The following is a 19,907-nucleotide window of genomic DNA, read 5'->3' on the forward strand; positions in this document are numbered from 1 at the left end:
GGATTCCGGTTGTTCCACTCGAAACCGAATATCATAAGAAAGTAGACTAACAATCCTGGGTCTAGAAAGCTTAGAACTATGACACCTAAAACACGATCTAACTGCTGCCCACAATATCATATGCTGCAACGTCCTGCCTGTCAACGACTACTTCAGCTTCAATCACAACACAAGAGCCCACAACAGATTCAAGCTTAATGTTAACCACTCCAAACTTGACTGCAAAAAATATGACTTTAGCAATCGAGTTGTCGAAGCGTGGAACTCCTTACCGGACTGCGTAGTGTCATCCCCCAACATTTTTCCCTTAGACTGTCCACGGTTGACCTCTCCAGGTCCCTAAGAGGTCAGTATACTGTATATTGGGATTGGATACTCTATGCTAGAGGTTAATTCTCTGCCTTACAAGGCAAAGGTTGCAGGTTCAAGTCCCACTGAGGGTATGGCTAGCCGAAAATAAGGCCTTAATAGATCTATCCTAGTCTCCCTTAATTTTCAAATTCAGTAAAAAAAACATGTGACATAAATAAATAAAATCCCCCGGACTACAACTCCCATCGTTTTTTTCCCCCATGCTCGAAAAGAAGGCGGGGTCGCGGAGGTAGAAGAACAAGGAGTGGGATGCAAATGAGGCGCTCTCGTTCTAAGCCAATCAGCGCCCAGCAAAGAAAATGAAGCCCCCGCCCTTCACCCCCCCCCCCCCCCCGGAGTGACTCGGACTTCCCTCCGTTGGCCCGCCCGGGGTTTTAAAAGCGGCGCTTTGCCTTTGTCCCGCGTGCCGTCGGGCCCACGTAAAGGCGAGAGGATCGACTAGAGCATCTCCCGGAGGCTCCGGACAAAAAGAGGTCAGCGGCTGGAGGTTTTTTCCCTCCCTGGGCTGGGCTGCAAGCGGGGAGGCGCGGTGGACCCTCGGCGTTCGCCCAGGATGATGGGGACGCAGGCAAAGGGGCGCGCTCGGAAGGCGAAGGGGCCGTTCAAACCCCGGCAGAGCTTAAGCGCGTGGGGTGGGGTGTGGGAGTCCTTACCGGCTTCGGCTGTTTTGAGGCAGGGAAAGTTTAAGCCACCTGGGGGGGAAGGCGATTCCTGGCTGTGCAAGGCGCTGATTTATCGGAGTCCCTTAGATTTCCCCCACACCCCCTTCCTTCCTTCCCCTCTCCTCCTTTCCCTTCTCCCTCCTTTCTCTTCTCTCTCCTTCTCTTCCACAAGCTCTCCTTTCACCCTCCCTCCCTCCCTCCCACCTTCCTTCCTTCCCTCCCCCTTCTTTCTTTCCTTTCTTTTTTCCTCCTTCCCTTCCTTCCCTTTCCTCTGCCACTTTACCTCCTCTCTCCCCCCTTCCTTCCACCCTCTCCTTTCCCCTCCCATCTTCCTTTTTTCCTTCCTTCTCCACTCCTTTCCTTTCTCTCCCCCTCCCTTCCACCTTTCCACATGCTCTCCTTGCACCATCCCTCCCCCTTCCACCCATCTTCCTTCCTTCCTTCTCCTCTTTTCCTTTCCTTTCTCTCTCCCTCCCTTCCACCCTTCCACTTGTTCTCCTTTCACCATCCCTCCCTCCCCTCCCTTCCACCCATCTTCCTTCCTTCCCTTCCGTTCTTTTTTCTTTCTTTCTTTCTTTCCTCTCTCTCCTTCCTTCCTTTTGACCAGTCAGTCCCCCGTCTGGAGGAGAACGGTTTTTCACAGCCCGTAAGCCACCTCTGCCGCCGCCGCCCTCCTTGCCTGCCTGCCGATTCCCCAGCGGGCTTCCCTCCCGGCAGGGCGAGCTAATCCAGCTCCGCTTAGGCATTTGCCACCGGGCAGCGTTGCGACATCGCCTTTTGGGCATCCTGAAAAACGGCCTGCCGGCCGGTCGGCTTTAAAGCGAAGACGGTGGAAGCTGGAAAGGGACTTACTCCCGGGTAGGTCGGATTTCCCCATTTTATTCTGCTGCTGTCCAACCACCTTCTCCTTCAAGTGCGTCTCTCTCTCTCTCTCTCTCTCTCTCTCTCCTTCTCTTTCTTCCTTTCCTTCCTTCCTTCCTTTCTTTCTTTCTCTTTTTTCTTTTTTCTTTCTCTCTCTCTCTCTCTTTCTTTCCTTCCTTCCTTTCATAGAAACCTAGAAGATTGATGGCAGAAAAAGACCTCATGGTCCATCTAGTCTGCCCTTATACTATTTCCTGTATTTTCTCTTAGGATGTATGTTTGTTTATCCCAGACATGTTTAAATTCAGTTACTGTGGATTTACCAACCACGTTTGCTGGAAGTTTGTTCCAAGCATCTACTACTCTTTCAGTAAAATCATATTTTCTCATGTTGCTTCTGATCTTTCCCCCAACTAACCTCAGATTGTGCCCCCTTGTTCTTGTGTTCACTTTCTTTCTTTCTTTCTCTTTTCTTTCTTTCTTTCTCTTTCTTTCCATTTCTTTCTTTCATTTTATTTGTCAAGCATATGTAAAATTACTGAGATAGTATAAACATGATGGTGAATAAATGTTTAAACATGGGTTCTGAGTACATCAGCTATGGTTAAGAACACATGGGAATATTAGGACAGGGATGGTTAGGCACATTGGTGCGCTTATGCACATTCCTTATGGACCTGTTAGGAATGGGGTGATAGTCTTAAGGTTAAAGTTTTGGGGAAGAAACCACAGAGTCAGGTAGTGCATCCCAGGAGTTAAAACTTTCCTGCCTACTACTCTCCTTCCCTCTGCGTTCTTCCCACCCCTGAATTTCCTTAGTAAGGTCAGTAAGGGGCCTGCATAAGTGCACCAACGTGCCTTCCGTCCCCTGTCCTAATGTTTTTTTCCCTCTTACTAGTATCATGTATATAAACATTGTTATATCTTTGTATACTATAAATATGTACATGAGTAAAACAAACAAACAAAACAGTCGTGCACTCTTTCCTTGAAATTTGCAAAGGCGGTTTTTGTTGGTTAGGCCAGTGATTTTCAACCTTTTTTGAGCTGCGGCACATTTTTTACATATACAAAATCATGGGGCACATTGAGCGGGGGAGAGTGGGGGGGCTAAAAAAAGTTTGGACAAAAAAATTCTCTTTCTCTCTCTTCCTCCCTTTCGCTCTATTTCTCTCCCTCTTTCTCTCTCTTTGTTCCTCTCTCTCTCCATCCCTCTTTCTTTCTCTCTTCCTTCCTCTCTTTTTTGCTCTTTCTATCTCTCCCTCCTTCCCTGCCTTTCTTTCTCTCTCTCTCTTGTTTTCTTTCTCTCTCTTGTTTTCTTTCTCTCTCTCTTGCTTTCTTTCTCTCTCTCTCTTGCTTTCTTTCTCTCTCTCTCTTGTTTTCTTTCTCTCTCTCTCTTGCTTTCTTTCTCTCTCTCTTGCTTTCTTTCTCTCTCTCTCTTGCTTTCTTTCTCTCTCTCTCTCTCTTGTTTTCTTTCTCTCTCTCTTGCTTTCTTTCTCTCTCTCTCTCTTGCTTTCTTTCTCTCTCTCTCTTGCTTTCTTTCTCTCTCTCTCTCTTTCTGAGCTTCGCGGCACACCTGACCACATCTCTCGGCACACTAGTGTGCCCCGGCACACTGGTTGAAAAACACTGGGTTAGGCAATGCTGCTGAATTGAAAAGGGGAACTGAATCATACTGGAGGTTTGTTCCTGAATTTAGGGGATGTCAGAGTCTGTGCTCTGTGTTTATTGCTATTTGTTATTTTGTCCTGCATATCTAAGATTACAGTACTGTAAAAGTATAAACATGTATACATGAGACGATTTTCAATACATGGGAAGTACTCTCCAAAAAGACCTTGACGCTGTTTCTGAGTGGTCTAACACATGGCAACTCCAAATCTCAACTAGCAAATGCTCTGTCCTACACATTGGGAAGAAGAATCTGAACTCCAAATACGAACTGAATAATCAAATTATCACAGATAATCCCCACTCAGTTAAAGACCTTGATATACTAATAACAAAAGATTTAAGTGCCAAAGCCCACTGCAACAATATAGCCAAGAAGGCTTCAAGAGTTGTAAACCTAATCCTACGTAGCTTCTGCTCTGGCAATCTCACACTACTTACCAGAGCTTACAAAACTTTTGCCAGACCCATCCTCGAATACAGCTCATCTGTTTGGAACCCATATCGCATCTCAGACATTGACACCCTTGAAAATGTCCAAAGATACTTCACCAGAAGAGCCCATCACTCCCTCCACTTGAAACAGAATACCTTACGAGACTAGACTTTCAATCCTGGGGCTAGAAAGTCTAGAACTAAGACGCCTTAAACAAGATCTAAGTATTGCCCACAAGATCATATGCTGGTATGTCCTGCCTGTCGGTGACTACTTCAGCTTCAACCACAACAACACAAGAGCACACAACAGATTTAAACTTAATATTAACCGCTCCAAATTTGACTGTAAAAAATACAACTTCAGTAACCGATTTGTCGAAGCGTGGAACTCATTACCGGACTCCATAGTGTCATCCCCAAACCCCCAACATTTTACCCTTAGATTATCTACGGTTGACCTATCCAGATTCCTAAGAAGTCAGTAAGGGTGCCTTCCTTCCCCTGTCCTATTGCTCTCCTATATCTCCTATTCCTTTCTTCTATTCCTATATCCCTTCTTCTATTCTTTCATTGATATGTTCTATTACTATATCTTCTTTTCTATTCTTTCATAGATATATTTTACTATGAGTATCTCCTCTATAACCTTCATCATGTATTTTACTATGTGTATATATATACCCACATATTTTACTATGTGTATATATATATATCCACTAAAACCCTCATTGTGTATTGGACAAAATAAATAAACAAATAAAATAAAAAATAAATAAATAAATAAAACATTGGGACAGGGACGGTAGGCACACTGGTGCTCTTATGCACCCCTTTAGGGATGGGGTGAGGTCAATAGTAGAGAATCCTAGGTTATATATAAGGGAAAGGAGTTAGTAGTGCTTCGACAGATACCACGGTGCATTAGGGAAAGAAGGAGACCATACAATTTCTTATCGTCCAACCTGATGAAAAGCAGAAGAGCCTTTAGATGGCTAGTACCAGGAGGAATGTTAATAACAATACATGACAAAAAAAAATATCGAATTATATCAGTCGAAGAGGCAAAGAGCTTTTTTGAACAATACATGAAGGGGGAAGAGAACTTAGAGAGAGTAAAGACAAAGGGGAAAGGGGAAGAGAAAGTCTAGAGGCATTGAATTCAGAGGAGAATTTGCAGCATCAGGAGAGAAGTGAGAGAATGACATCAACTAAATATGAAAGAGAAGGCGGGAGAACAAGAACGAGAGCACAAAACGAAAGCAAGGAGAGGGGAATACAAGGAAATGACAAACTGAAAGAAGACAGAAGGAAGAGATAAACTTAATATCTCTAAACATAAATAGATTGAACTCACCTTTAAAAAGGGGAAAAAATACTCTATAGGCTATCAAAACAAAACTTTGTTATCACATTATTATTATTATTATTATTATTATTATTATTTATTAGATTTGTATGCCGCCCCTCTCTGTAGACTACACATGCCTACAAGAAGTTCATACAAGAAGCCTACGGAGAGGGGCGGCATACAAATCTAATTAATAATAATAATAATAATAATAATAATAATAATAATAATATTAAAAGGGAACAACAATCACTGCTGAAATAAGCAAAACTATGTAACATTGTCTAGTTTTTAAAAAAAGAGGAATAGCAATATAAATTAAAAAATGGTTAAATCCAAAAGTGTTGCATAGAGAGGAGGAAGGTAGAATACTGATAATCGAAATAAGGTGGGTAATAGAAACATAGAAACATAGAAGTCTGACGGCAGAAAAAGACCCCATGGTCCATCTAGTCTGCCCTTATACTATTTTCTGTATTTTATCTTAGGATAGATATATGTTTATCCCAGGCATATTTAAATTCAGTTACTGTGGATTTATCTACCACGTCTGCTGGAAGTTTGTTCCAAGGATCTACTACTCTTTCAGTAAAATAATATTTTCTCATGTTGCTTTTGATCTTTCCCCCAACTAACCTCAGATTGTGTCCCCTTGTTCTTGTGTTCACTTTCCTATTAAAAACACTTCCCTCCTGGACCTTATTTAACCCTTTAATATATTTAAATGTTTCGATCATGTCCCCCCTTTTCCTTCTGTCCTCCAGACTATACAGATTGAGTTCATTAAGTCTTTCCTGATACGTTTTATACTTAAGACCTTCCACCATTCTTGTAGCCCGTCTTTGGACCCGTTCAATTTTGTCAATATCTTTTTGTAGGTGAGGTCTCCAGAACTGAACACAGTATTCCAAATGTGGTCTCACCAGCACTCTATATAGCGGGATCATAATCTCCCTCTTCCTGCTTGTTATACCTCTAGCTATGCAGCCAAGCATCCTACTTGCTTTCCCTACTGCCTGACTGCACTGTTCACCCATTTTGAGACTGTCAGAAATCACTACGCCTAAATCCTTTTCTTTTGAAGTATTTGCTAACACAGAACTGCCAATACAGTAGTCAGATTGAGGATTCCTTTTCCCCAAGTGCATTATTTTACATTTGGAAACATTAAACTGCAGTTTCCATTGCTTTGACCATTTATCTAGTAAAGCTAAATCATTTACCATATTGCCGACGCCTCCAGGAATATCAACCCTATTGCACACTTTAGAGTCATCGGCAAATAGGCAAACCTTCCCTACCAGACCTTCCCCTATGTCACTCACAAACATATTAAAAAGAATAGGACCCAGAACAGACCCTTGTGGCACACCGCTTGTAACCTGACTCTGCTCAGAATACTCGCCATTCACAACAACCCTCTGGTGTCTATGCTTCAGCCAGCTGCAAATCCATTGAACTATCCAGGGATTAAGTCCAATCTTCACTAATTTATCTATCAGCTCTTTATGTGGAACCGTATCAAAGGCTTTGCTGAAGTCCAGGTAGGCAATATCCACGGCACCACCTTCATCCAACACCTTTGTGACATAGTCAAAGAAATCAATGAGATTAGTCTGACATGATTTGCCTTCAGTAAAGCCATGCTGATTTGGGTCCAATAATTTATTGTTTTTTAGGTGCTGATTTATCCTCTTTTTCAGTAGAGTCTCCATCATTTTAACGACAACTGATGTCAAGCTAACTGGCCTGTAGTTACCAGCTTCTTCTCTACTGCCCTTCTTGTGGATAGGCACAACACTTGCCATTCTCCAATCCTCAGGAACATCTCCTGTTAACAAGGATTGGTTAAACAAATAGAATAATAACAATAGTGAAAATCTATGTCCCAAATATAAATCAGTCCACCTTTTATGCTAAGTTACATAAACAATTGAACCTAGTAAAACCTTTATTATTTAATCCAGTGCTGTCCATCTGACTCTTGGGGGGCTTGGCGCTGGGACAGAACAAAATGTCTATAGAATGTTCAAATTATTAGACTTATTTTTTAAAGACTGTTTTATTATTGTTCTACACAAATTAACAAAATGAAGAAGCTTTTTAAAATAAATGCTTGATCTGAAGAGGCCCTGGGCTATTGTATCTTCTTTTAAATAATAGAGAATAATATAGTTAAAATTGATGTATACATCCATTTTAAAGATCTGTAAAGGTATAATCTGAAATGTAAAATTGTCCTGTTTTAGTATTAAGATAAAGCAGCTGAATTAAACCCTGACAGTCATGTTTGGAGTAGATCTATTTAAATATTTGGGAGGAGTTAGAGTGATCACATTTAAGAAAGTTTCTGGCATTAATATTCTGCCATAATGTACTTTTCTCCAATTCTTTGCTATTTCTATGGGTCAGGCACACATGCACAGAAATACACAGCAAACAATGGATATCATTTATAAGATTTGTATGCAGCCCCTCTCCGTAGACTCGGGGCTGCTAGCCTGCCTTCAGTTAAGGACCTGTATACTGCACAAGCCAAAAGAGCGCTGTGCAAATATTTACTGACCCCTCACATCCTGGACATAAACTGTTTCAACTCCCACCCTCAAAACATCTCTATAGAGCACTGCACACCCAAAACAACTACAAACAAGAACAGTCCCCCCCACTGAACGCTATCACTCTGCTAAACAAATAACTCCCTCAAACTATTTACTAAGTCTGCACTACTATTAATATTCTCATTGTTCCCATCACCTATTCCCATCACCGCTCCGGGTCCTCGGAGAGGGGCGGCATACAAGTCTAATAAATTGAATTGAAATTGAAAAAAATGAATCTCCTCCCACAATTCAATTCAATTCAATTTATTAGATTTGTATGCCGCCCTTCTCCGTAGACTCGGGGCAGCTCACAACAATAATAACACAGTATATAACAAATCTTATAATTAAAAGTCATTAAAAACCCGTTATTAAAAAGAAAACATACACACAAGCATACCATGCATAAATTGTATGGGCCCGGGGGAGATGTCTCAGTTCCCCCATGCCTGGCAGCAGAGGTGGGTTTTAAGAAGTTTACGAAAGACAAGGAGGGTGGGGGCAATTCTAATCTCCGGGTGGAGCTGGTTCCAAAGGGTCGGGGCTGCCACAGAGAAGGCTCTTCCCCTGGGTCCCGCCAGACGACATTTAGTCGACAGGACCTGGAGAAGGCCAACTCTGTGGGACCTAACCGGTCGCTGGGATTCTTGCGGCAGAAGGCGGTCTCGGAGATATTCTGGCCCGATGCCATGAAGGGCAAACCGTAACTTTGTTGCTTGTATTCTTAAAATTTATATTGACTTGTTACTAATATGATTGGATTGCTTATTTGTACCTCGACTATCATTAAATGTTGTACCTTAAGATTCTTGATGAACTTGTCTTTTATGTACATTGAGAGCATGTGTGTTCCTTGTGTGTCAATAGAAATTATATTTTGTTCTATTCTATTAAATGAATTTAAATCTCCTGGGCCAGGTGAATTAAATAAGCCACAGGACTGAAGTCAGTAATGATTTGAATAGAGGCTTTATCTTGAGGAATCCCAGAAGAGAGTTAAAGTGATAGACAATTGTAGAACATACACTGCTCAAAAAAATAAAGGGAACACTCAAACAACACATCCTAGATCTGAATGAATGAAATATTTCCATTGAATATTTTGTTCTGTACAAAGTTGAATGTGCACAACAGCATGTGAAATTGATTGCCAATCAGTGTTGCTTCCTAAGTGGACAGTTTGATTTCACAGAGGTTTGATTTAATTGAAGTTATATTGTGTTGTTTAAGTGTTCCCTTTATTTTTATTTGAGCAGTGTATATAGGTCCTGCCTTCAAAACAGGGAGATAAAGAGAATTCAGTGAACTACAAGTTAATCTTTACCAAGTAAGATTCTGGAGCAGATCAAAAAAGACATATAAACATTTTGAAAAATAAGTGATAGTTACCAGTGTGGGTGGGTCAAGAACTAGTCTTGCTCATTTAACTTTGTCTTACTTTAAAAAAAAATTTTAGTAACTTTCTTACTCAATTGTGAGAATACAATGGATATAATACAGTACTGTATATCTTGATTTTTTTCTCTCTTCTGCTAGTTAACTGTGCTGCACGCAATGATACAAAATAATTGGGTATGAGGGTTCCTTGGTGCTAAGCTTGGATGTTTTCTTGCAAATCTTTCATTACTCAAACTAGGTAACATCATCAGTGCTGGTAGGGAGTAGAGTTTTGCTCTCAGTCAATGGCGAAATTCAAAATTTTCCCCTACCGGTTCTGTAGACCTGGCTTGGTGTGTGTTTGTGTGTCATGTGACTGGGTGAACCGGTAATTTAAAAATGCTTTAAAAAGTTTTTAAGTTTCAACGATCAGCTGTGACGATCAGCTGGGTCCAAAATCGTTGGAACCTTTAAAATATTTTTTAAAGCATTTTTTAGAATAGAATAGAATAGAATTTTATTGGCCAAATGTGTTTGGACACGCAAGGAATTTGTCTTGGTGCATATGCTCTTAGGGTACATAAAAGAAAAAGATACCACCAGTTTCTTTTACTACCAGTTCAGGCGAACCGGCCTGAACCAGTAGCCTTTCACCCCTGCTCTCAGTGTATATTTCAGTGGCTTGTCTGCCAGTGTTGGAGGGAGTGGTCCTAGTTTGGGCTGTAACTATTAGCTTGGTTGCCAGTTTCTTAATTGGGATATTGTTAACTGCTTGAATATTAGTCTGATATTTATCTGGGTTTTAATAGATAGATAACCTTTATTGTTATTTTTTTACTGTGGGCACACTGGCACACATTAAAAATGAAATTGTGTTGACTGTTCTCAAAATTATACACATACATAACAAATATACATATGCTATGTTTATAAGCCTTACATGGCAACTTGGGCGTCCTCCTAGATCCACAGCTCACATTAGAGAAACGTCTTTCAGCTATGGCGAGGGGGGCGTTTGCCCAGGTTCGCCTGGTGCACCAGTTGCGGCCCTATTTGGACCGGGAGTCACTGCTCACAGTCACTCATGCCCTCATCACCTGGAGGCTCGACTGTTGTAATGCTCTCTACATGGGGCTACCTTTGAAGAGTGTTCGGAAACTTCAGATCGTGCAGAATGCAGCTGCGAGAGCAATCATGGGCTTCCCTAGGTATGCCCATGTTACACCAACACTCCGCAGTCTGCATTGGTTGCCGATCAGTTTCCAGTCACAATTCAAACTGTTGGTTATGACCTATAAAGCCCTTCATGGCACCGGACCAGAATATCTACGAGACCGCCTTCTGCCACACGAATCACAGCGGCCGGTTAGGTGCCACAGAGGTGGCCTTCTCCCGCTCCCGTCGACTAAAAAATGTTGGCTGGTGGGACCCAGGGGAAGAGCCTTCTCTATAGTGGCCCCGACCCTCTGGAACCAGCTCCCCCTAGAGATTAGAACTGCCCCCACCCTCCTTGCCTTTTGTAAATTTCTTAAAACCCACCTCTGCCATCAGGCACGGTGGAACTGAGACATCTCCCCTTGCCTATGCAGTTTTATGTATGCTATGTTTATATGTATGCTTTTTTATATAATGGGGTTTTTTAGGCTTTAATGTAAAATTGTTATTTTAGACTTTTATATTAGATTTGCTATTATATATTGTTTTATCACTGCTGTGCGCCGCTCCGAGTCTGCGGAGAGGGGTGGAATACAAATCTAATAAATAATAATAATAATGGCATCGGACCAGATTACTTACGGGACCACCTTCTGCCGCATGAGTCCCAGCGACCGGTCAGGTCCCACAGAGTTGGCCTTCTCCAGGTCCCGTCAACTAGACAATGTCACCTGGTGGGTCCTAGGGGAAGAGCCTTCTCTGTGGGGGCCCTGGCCCTCTAGAACCAGCTCCCCCCAGAGATTTGTACTGCCCCCACCCTCCCTGCCTTCCGCAAGAGTCCAAGCACCCACCTGTGCCGACAGGTCTGAGGCCATTAGACATTAGTCCCTGGCCGATGAATGGAATGTATGTCTGACTGTCTGAATGAGAGTGATTGGTTTTTAAGGATTTGGGGTTTTAGATTAATTAATTTTAATTTTGGACATGATATTTTTTATTGTTCTTTTATATGTTGTAAGCCACCTTGAGTCTTCAGAGAGGGGCAGGTTAGATAGATAGATAGATAGATAGATAGATAGATAGATAGATAGATAGATAGATAGATAGATAGATAGATCTGATAGATAAATAGATTAGAGAGATAGAGATAGATAGATAGATAGATAGATAGATTTGATAAATAGATTAGATAGATAGATTATAGACAGACAGACAGACAGACAGACAGACAGACAGACAGATAGATTAATAATTTATTAGATTTGTATGCCGCCCCTCTCCGAGATGGATTTATTTTACAGTCTTATTGTGAGCTGCTCCAAGTCCTCGGAGAAGGGCGGCATACAAATCTAATAATTATTTTATTATTCTCTAATGTTCCTTCCCTCTCTCTCTCTCTAGTTATCATTACAATCATTTTTATGAATCCTTGCAATATAGTTGCAATAGAAATAAAATAAATACATTGAATGAAATAATACCATTTTATCTGTTAGCAACAGAAGAAATCTCTAGTATTTTCCTTGCTGAGTTGTTTCATTCATTTGATATGTGTTGCGTAATTTTTGCAGCCAAAATAACAGAGCATGACTTGCACTGTAAAATGTGCTGATTTCAATTGTGCAAACTGCTTGTACAGCTCATTTTATGTTGCAAACGACAGGCTCCAAACCCAGGATGTTTTGGTCTGTGCTAGAAATAGCAATTTGGACAGTCTATTGAAATAAAATGACTTACCCTTCAGTTTATATTAAATGGTTCTTTGTTTTCACATGAAAACCTCAAGATTCGCTTTCCTCTCCTGAATGGTGTTATAGCTGCAGTTTTCAAATTGCCTCCTTTGCTTTTTATTTTAAATCTGAATGAAACTATCAACACAGATTGTGGAAACTTTTGCAGCTCATTTGGAAACCAAGGACCCAGAGTATGGAGGAAGAATGGAGAGGCACGCACTGCAACATGCTTGAAGACCAGTGTAACATTTCCACAGTTTGTGTTGATTTGGGGAGCTATGCCATCTGCTGGTATTGGTCCACTGTGCTTCATTAAGTCCAGGGTCAACGCAGCTGTCTACTGGGAGATTTTGGAGTGTTCCATGCTTCCATCCGCATACAAAGCTTTATGGAGATGGTGACTTAAATTTTCCAGCAAGATTTGGCACTTGCCCAAACTGCCCAAGCACCAAAACCTGCTGCAATCACCATGGGATTACTGTGCTTGATTGGCCAGCAAACCCGCCTGGCCTGAACCCCATAGAGAATCTATGAGGCATTGCCAAGAGAAAGATGAGAGACATGATACCGAACAATGCAGAAGAGCTGAAAGTCGCTATTGAAGCATCCTGATCTTCCATAACACCTCAGCAGTGCTATAGGCTGATAACTTCCATGCCATGCTGCATTGAGGCATTAATTGCATGGTCCCTTTCAACTCTAACAATAAATAAAATAAATAAAATAATAAAATAAAATAAATTAATAATAATAATTAATAATAATTTATTAGATTTGTATGCCGCCCCTCTCTGAGGACTCAGGGCGGCTCACAACCACATAAACAGTGTACAAATCCAATTTTAAAATACAATTTAAAACCCTTATAATAAAATAAAATAATCACACAACCCATCAAACCATACACCAGCCTTGACAATTGGGGGGGGGGGTGTTAGTTTCCCCATGCCTGGCGGCAAAGATGAGTTTTTAATCATTTAAGAAAGGCGAGGAGGGTGGTGGCAGTCCTAATCTCTGGGGGACAGAGAAGGCTCTGCCCCTGGGTCCCACCATACGACATTGTTTAGTCGATGGGACCCGGAGAAGGCCAACTCTGTGGGACCTAATCAGCCGCTGGGATTTGTGCGGCAGAAGGTGGTCTCGGAGATATTCTGGTCCGATGCCATGTAGGGCTTTGTAGGTCATAACTAACACTTTGATTGTGACCGGCAATTGATCCGCAGCCAGTGCAGGCCATGGAGTGTTGCTACAAAAGGGGCCCAAATGAAGTATTGAATACATATGCCTGCTTATACTTTTCAGAAGTTCGATATTGTTCTATGTACAATCCTTTTTTTATTGATCACATGTAATATTTTAATTTTCTGAGATGGGGGATTTGGGGTTCTCATGAACTGTACCCCATAATCATTACAATTATGACAAATCACAGCTTGAACTATTTTGCCTTGAATGTTATGAATATCTTCCATATCTTAAATTTCACTTTTTAAGTTACATTACTGAAATAAAGGAATGTTTGCACGATATGCTAATTTTTTGACTTTCACCTGTATTTTATTTATTTATTATTATTAGATTTCTGTGCCACCCTTCTCCTGGGAGTAAGGGCGGCTCAAAACAAAACAAATTCAGTTCTGGAGACCTCACCTACAAAATGATATTGACAAAATTGAACGGGTCCAAAGACGGGCTACAAGAATGGTGGAAGGTCTTAAGCATAAAACGTATCAGGAAAGACTTAATGAACTCAATCTGTATAGTCTGGAGGACAGAAGGAAAAGGGGGGACATGATCGAAACATTTAAATATGTTAAAGGGCTAAATAAGGTTCAGGAGGGAAGTGTTTTTAATAGGAAAGTGAACACAAGAACAAAGGGACACAATCTGAAGTTAGTTGGGGGAAAGATTAAAAGCAACGTGAGAAAATATTATTTTACTGAAAGAGTAGTAGATCCTTGGAACAAACTTCCAGCAGACGTGGTTGGTAAATCCACAGTAACAAAATTTAAACATGCCTGGGATAAACATATATCCATTGTAAGATAAAATACAGGAAATAGTATAAGGGCAGACTAAATGGACCATGAGGTCTTTTTCTGCCATCAGTCTTCTATGTTTCTATGTTTCTAAATACAAAGGTACAAGAAATGTAACCTTTAAAATTCTACAGCAAGAACAATGAATCCTAAAAAACATATAAAAATCTAAGCAATCATTGCATGATTGCTTTCTTACACTAGTTCCAAAATTAAAAAGAAGGGAGAACAGCTTATTTTCTAAGGCAATCTGCCACCACCCCCTTTTCTGCTTTCCCTTAACATTCTGACACTGAAAGGGAAGGAAGGGATGATTTTAGAAGAGGAGAGTTAAAAAAAATAAATAAATGTAGGTTTCCTCAGCATGACAACATAGATGTAAGCAGTGATAGGATTTAGCAGGTTCAGGCCCATTTGGGTGAACCGGTAGTTAAATTGCTGGCTAGCCCTGCCCCTTCCTATCCCGCTCATTTCAGGAGTCCCCACACCCTCCATTTTGGGTGCCAAGTAAGTGCAGGGAGGCCTCTTAGGCCTAAAATGGGATGCCTGGGGGGGGGGGGGGGCAGCAGGGGAAAGGGATGGTGGAAGGCTTCCTAGGCCTGTTTTCACTTCCCAGGAGGCTTCAATGAGGCCTCCTAGGCCCATTTTTGTTTGACTCTTATCAAACAACCTAATATTAAGTATTTGTATCTAGTGTGCGGAATTGTAGGTTTGTTTTCTTTAGTTCTGTATACTGCATATTTGTGAAGAAGATACGGATTCGTTTTTAGGGGTTTTGTTTTCCATCGATTTGTGGTGCAATGTTTCTATATTTTCATTTCATTTGGTTACGCAAGGAAGGAGTGTCTAGTATATACTTATATGCACACATATTCTCCACTGAGAGCATAAGCACCAAGACAAATTCCTTTTGTGTCCAATCACAGTTCGACAATAAAGAATTCTATGGAACATCTTGCCTTTGGGGTTCATACATTGCTTTCCCCCAAGAGTCCCCAGGACTGGGAGAAATGGCCTGCCTTGAAGACAGATCTTGATTTCTTCTGTAAATCTTAGTTTTGGAGGATGATGTTCTTCTGCAAGTGAACCTTTCTTCTCTATTGCAGATAAGCCAGGACTGGTCTCCGAAAGACCATGAAGGCAGGAGTAACATTAGGAGAGAAAAGGCCATCATAGGCCAGGCTTGGGAAAGAGGATGCCTTTTAATAAAATTGGTTAGCCAGAAAAAATGCTACCAGGTTCCTCCAGAGTTTTCATTACTGTAGATCAGAAGTAGACAACTGTGACAACTTTACAATGTTTGTGCACTTCAACTCCCAGAATTGGATGTCTCAAAGGGGCTTTTTCAAAAGGCAACCTGGATTTCTTTGTTTTTCCTTGAAGGCATTTGCTTCTAATCCAAGAAATTTTTGAGTGAGAAGCAAAATGTCTTCAAGGAAAAATAAAGTCCAGTTGCATTTTGAAAAAGCACCTTTGAGACAACCACGAGCTGGAGGACAGATAATCTTTCCATAGACACTCCCAGAATTTGAATTAGAGAGCTAATGACCAATCCTCAGAATGCTAACAACCAGATAACTACAAAGAATATAAATCCTTTCGTTTCCCACCAATTCATTAGAACTGAAGAAGTTCTTGTCTGAGGAGAGAAATGTTTTCAAAGAAAAACGAATTAAAAAGTCTAGTTGCCTTTCAAAAAAAGTACCTTTGGGACTACTCTAAATGGAATGATTGAGGATCTCCATAGAAACCTGTTGGGCAGGTCTAATTCTCAGACTGCTGGTAGAGTCTGTGAAATAATTATCCCTCTGTTACCAAGTCATATAGAAATTATGAACTACAGTATACTTAAGATGAATTTTTTCTTCTGTTTTGCAGATGATGGTGTTGTAACTATTCCGTTTTCAGCTGATATTACATCAAGTGAAGAAGCAACAAGAGAATCTTTGTATGTTGTCAAAGTCGTCCTACTACATTCACCAAATTTCTTTGGAAACCAGATGACATTTAAAAGTGAATATATTGGGATTTCATTGAGATGACTCTCCAGTAACGCAGATGCCAGTATGCATCTAAAATGAATACTTTTCCTGAAAGAGAAATGCTGAAGACTCACACGAGAACTTATTTAAAGATACAAACCTTTAATTGGAATCATATATAAAGAAGTGAAACAGAATGTATGTTAAATCTAGAAGAGTTAGAAAATATCAGTTTGTCCACATTTTTGCCACTTGTTTTGTTCTATGCTTTGTGGTTTATTTTGTAGATATTGATAAACCTGCCGTTATGGACTATATGCAATCTTTCTCGTACAGATTCCTTATAAATACCTATGCTTTTGTGAATGAGAACCTAACTACTAGCAAATGTAACAAGGTAGCAAGTCATCGATATTTGATCAATCACGAAGAGAAATGTCAAGGGCAAGATGTTCTCCTCTTGATCTTTGTAAAGACTTCACCAGAAAACCACCACAGGAGAGATGCAATTCGACAAACATGGGGCAATGAAGACTACGTTCATCACTATACGAATGTCAACATAAAAGCCTTATTTGTTTTAGGACAGTCAGTACATTTTTCACGGGGAAGTGAAATGCAAACGAGGCTGGAAAGGGAAGATGAGAGGCATGGTGATCTGATTCAACAAGACTTTTTGGATACTTTTTACAATCTTACCTACAAATTACTGTTGCAGTTCAGCTGGGCAAACGAGTTCTGCCCTCATGCCAAGTTTGTCATGTCAGCCGATGATGACATATTTATTCACATGCCAAATCTTATTGCATACCTCCAAAATCTAGCGCAAAAGGGGGCTCAGGATGTTTGGGTTGGGCACGTGCATCATGCATCACTTCCCGTGAGAGATAAGAAAAGCAAATATTATGTTTCCTATGAAATGTACCCATGGCCTATTTATCCTGACTACACAGCTGGAGCTGCATATGTGCTATCTAGAGACGTAGCCGCTAAAGTATACCGAGCCTCACAGACTCTTAATTCAAGTTTTTACATTGATGATGTTTTCATGGGACTTTGTGCCAAAAAAGTGGGAATTTTACCACAGAACCACCCCTTCTTTTCTGGGGGAGAAAAGGCTCCATATCATCCTTGCATTTATGACAAAATGATTACTTCTCACGGACATGTAAAAGACCTTCAGTATTTTTGGCAACAGATTACAGATCTAAAAATGAAAAACATTTCTTCTGGAGTTTGGGGTAGTATATATTGTAGAATAGTTAATATTATGTTGCTTTGCAAATTATATAGTCATAATACATATCTTTGTTCAGCTGCATTTTCCTAATACTTGAATATCAGAATAGATTTACTGAGCCAGAATGAAGGAGGAAGTCTCCATAACAAATTAAAATGGACATGGCAAATGTTCGATAAAAACTTGCCTGCAGATTGCACAATTCTCCAAAGGTACATTATAATTATAAATTTTCCTAGCATAGTAAAGTTTCCCATCAGATAGCTTTAGAGAACTGGATAGATCTTAAAGTTAACATTTATATTTCTCAATCTGAAACTATGAAATTACCAAATGGTAATGGAATTTTTTTATTAGATTTGATTAGAAAATCACATTTTCTAATATGTTAATATTTGCAGTCCAAATGGAGAATGATGAAGTACTTGTTGTGACAGTATACAAATGCAAGAGCACTTTTTCCACACACAAACACAGTTCTATAACTTCTAAGCACATTGTATTTTGATCTAATGTTTTTATAACTGAATAACTTTATGTGTTTTATTATGTGATCACTCAAAATTAATTTAAAAAATACCCTGATCCTATGTAAGTGGTGCTATAGTTGACATTAAATATTTCTAGTGAATTCTGCAAACTGTTGTCTTACATTTCATAGTTCTAAGTTACACACCAAAACATAAACAGCATAAAATTGATGGTCCTGCCTCAGTGCTCCAATCTACAAGTTTCAATTGATTTACTCAGTTGGTGTTCACTGCAATTGTGTTATCTCCTCAATGATTCCCGTTAAACAAGTTATGTTTAAGAAATTAATTAATACTGGAGGTACACTCCAGGAACACATGTAGAACACTCTTAAAATGTTAAGTATTTAATTCCATTTTTTCTTTCAAAAACTATGAAATTGGCATATACATGATTAGGCAGCACACGGTAAATATATTTTAAAAGAAATTAACTTTACCTCCAAGCTGTGCCAATTTCATAAAGTAGTTTTCTCTTAATCAATTTCAGGGATTGTACCATTTATAAGCTTTCAAATGAAAAATTCTCCTATTCTGTGTTTTTTAGCATGAGTAAAATAACCATATATTCCATTTCCAGAACAGGATGAAACAGGGTTGTGTTGTCTGCATACCTCTAGGCCAGTGGTGGCGAACCTTTTTTTCTTCAGGTGCCGAAAGTGCACATGCGTGTACCAACACCCATAATTCAATGCCCCCACGTGCCCCCCGCGTGTACATACGTGAATCCACTGCGCTGCCCTGCCCCCCGCACATGACCCTCGTTTCCTAATTTCCGGTCGGCCCATTTTTCACCCTCCCAGTGCTCCAGTTGAAGTTGTAATTAAGGCAAATTTAATATGGATTTTCTTGGGGGTGAGAATTCTATGTTACTTTAACTAATTTCAAAATAATACAAAGCTACCAACTACTGATAAGACACACCATAGACACAATATGCTTGAATATCCTCATCTTGTCGTCAAGCAAACATTTGACTTGTTTGTTGTGTCAGATTAAATTAACTGCTTATGTTTTGCAGAATTACAAAGCATAAACTCACACGTGTGCTAACTGAAAAAGCTGTGCGTGTTTTTGTTTTATAGCAGGTTTGCTATGTTAAAAAAGAGGAAGGAATTTTTAAGGAATAGAGTTCTATATTGTTTAGCACAGATAAGAATGCTTAATTATTTAAGTACTTTATAAAAGCATCCTTTTTAAGCTTGGGGATCTGAACATTAGAAACATAGAAGACTGACGGCAGAAAAAGACCTCATGATCCATCTATTTCCTGTATTTTATCTTACAATGGATATATGTTTATCCCAGGCATGTTTAAATTCAGTTACTGTGGATTTATCAACCACGTCTGCTGGAAGTTTGTTCCAAGGATCTACTACTCTTTCAGTAAAATAATATTTTCTCATGTTGCTTTTGATCTTTCCCCCAACTAACTTCAGATACACTTCCCTCCTGAACCTTATTTAACCCTTTAACATATTTAAATATTTCGATCATGTCCCCCCTTTTCCTTCTGTCCACCAGACTATAAAGATTGAGTTCATTAAGTCTTTCCTGATACGTTTTATGCTTAAGACCTTCCACCATTCTTGTAGCCCGTCTTTGGACCCGTTCAATTTTGTCAATATCTTTTTGTAGGTGAGGTCTCCAGAACTGAACACAGTATCCCAAATATGGTCTCACCAGCACTCTATATAGCGGGATCATAATCTCCCTCTTCCTGCTTGTTATACCTCTAGCTATGCAGCCAAGCATCCTACTTGCTTTCCCTACCGCCTGACTGCACTGTTCACCCATTTTGAGACTGTCAGAAATCACTACCCTTAAATCCTTCTCTTCTGAAGTTTTTGCTAACACAGAACTGCCAATACAATACTCAGATTGAGGATTCCTTTT

General features: G+C 40.1%; 2 protein-coding genes across 7 annotated transcripts in view; one reads left to right on the plus strand and one right to left on the minus strand.

The window, feature by feature from the left end:
* MCF2L2 (MCF.2 cell line derived transforming sequence-like 2) overlaps window positions 1-19,907 on the minus strand; it is a 219,901-nt gene that overhangs the window by 84,435 nt on the left and 115,559 nt on the right. The window lies entirely within an intron of this gene.
* B3GNT5 (UDP-GlcNAc:betaGal beta-1,3-N-acetylglucosaminyltransferase 5) lies at window positions 16,350-18,121 on the plus strand. Its single transcript, XM_070753708.1, has one exon. The coding sequence runs from the start codon at window positions 16,438-16,440 to the stop codon at window positions 17,569-17,571; it is 1,134 nt and encodes a 377-aa protein (XP_070609809.1). The 5' UTR covers window positions 16,350-16,437; the 3' UTR covers window positions 17,572-18,121.

The sequence above is a fragment of the Erythrolamprus reginae genome, chromosome 5 (assembly GCF_031021105.1).
Source record: "Erythrolamprus reginae isolate rEryReg1 chromosome 5, rEryReg1.hap1, whole genome shotgun sequence".
NCBI lineage: Eukaryota > Metazoa > Chordata > Lepidosauria > Squamata > Dipsadidae > Erythrolamprus > Erythrolamprus reginae.

Coding starts and splice junctions, on each gene's coding strand:
- B3GNT5 (XM_070753708.1), top strand. CDS start 16,438: ATGTATGTTAAATCTAGAAGAGTTAGAAAATATCAGTTTGTCCACATT.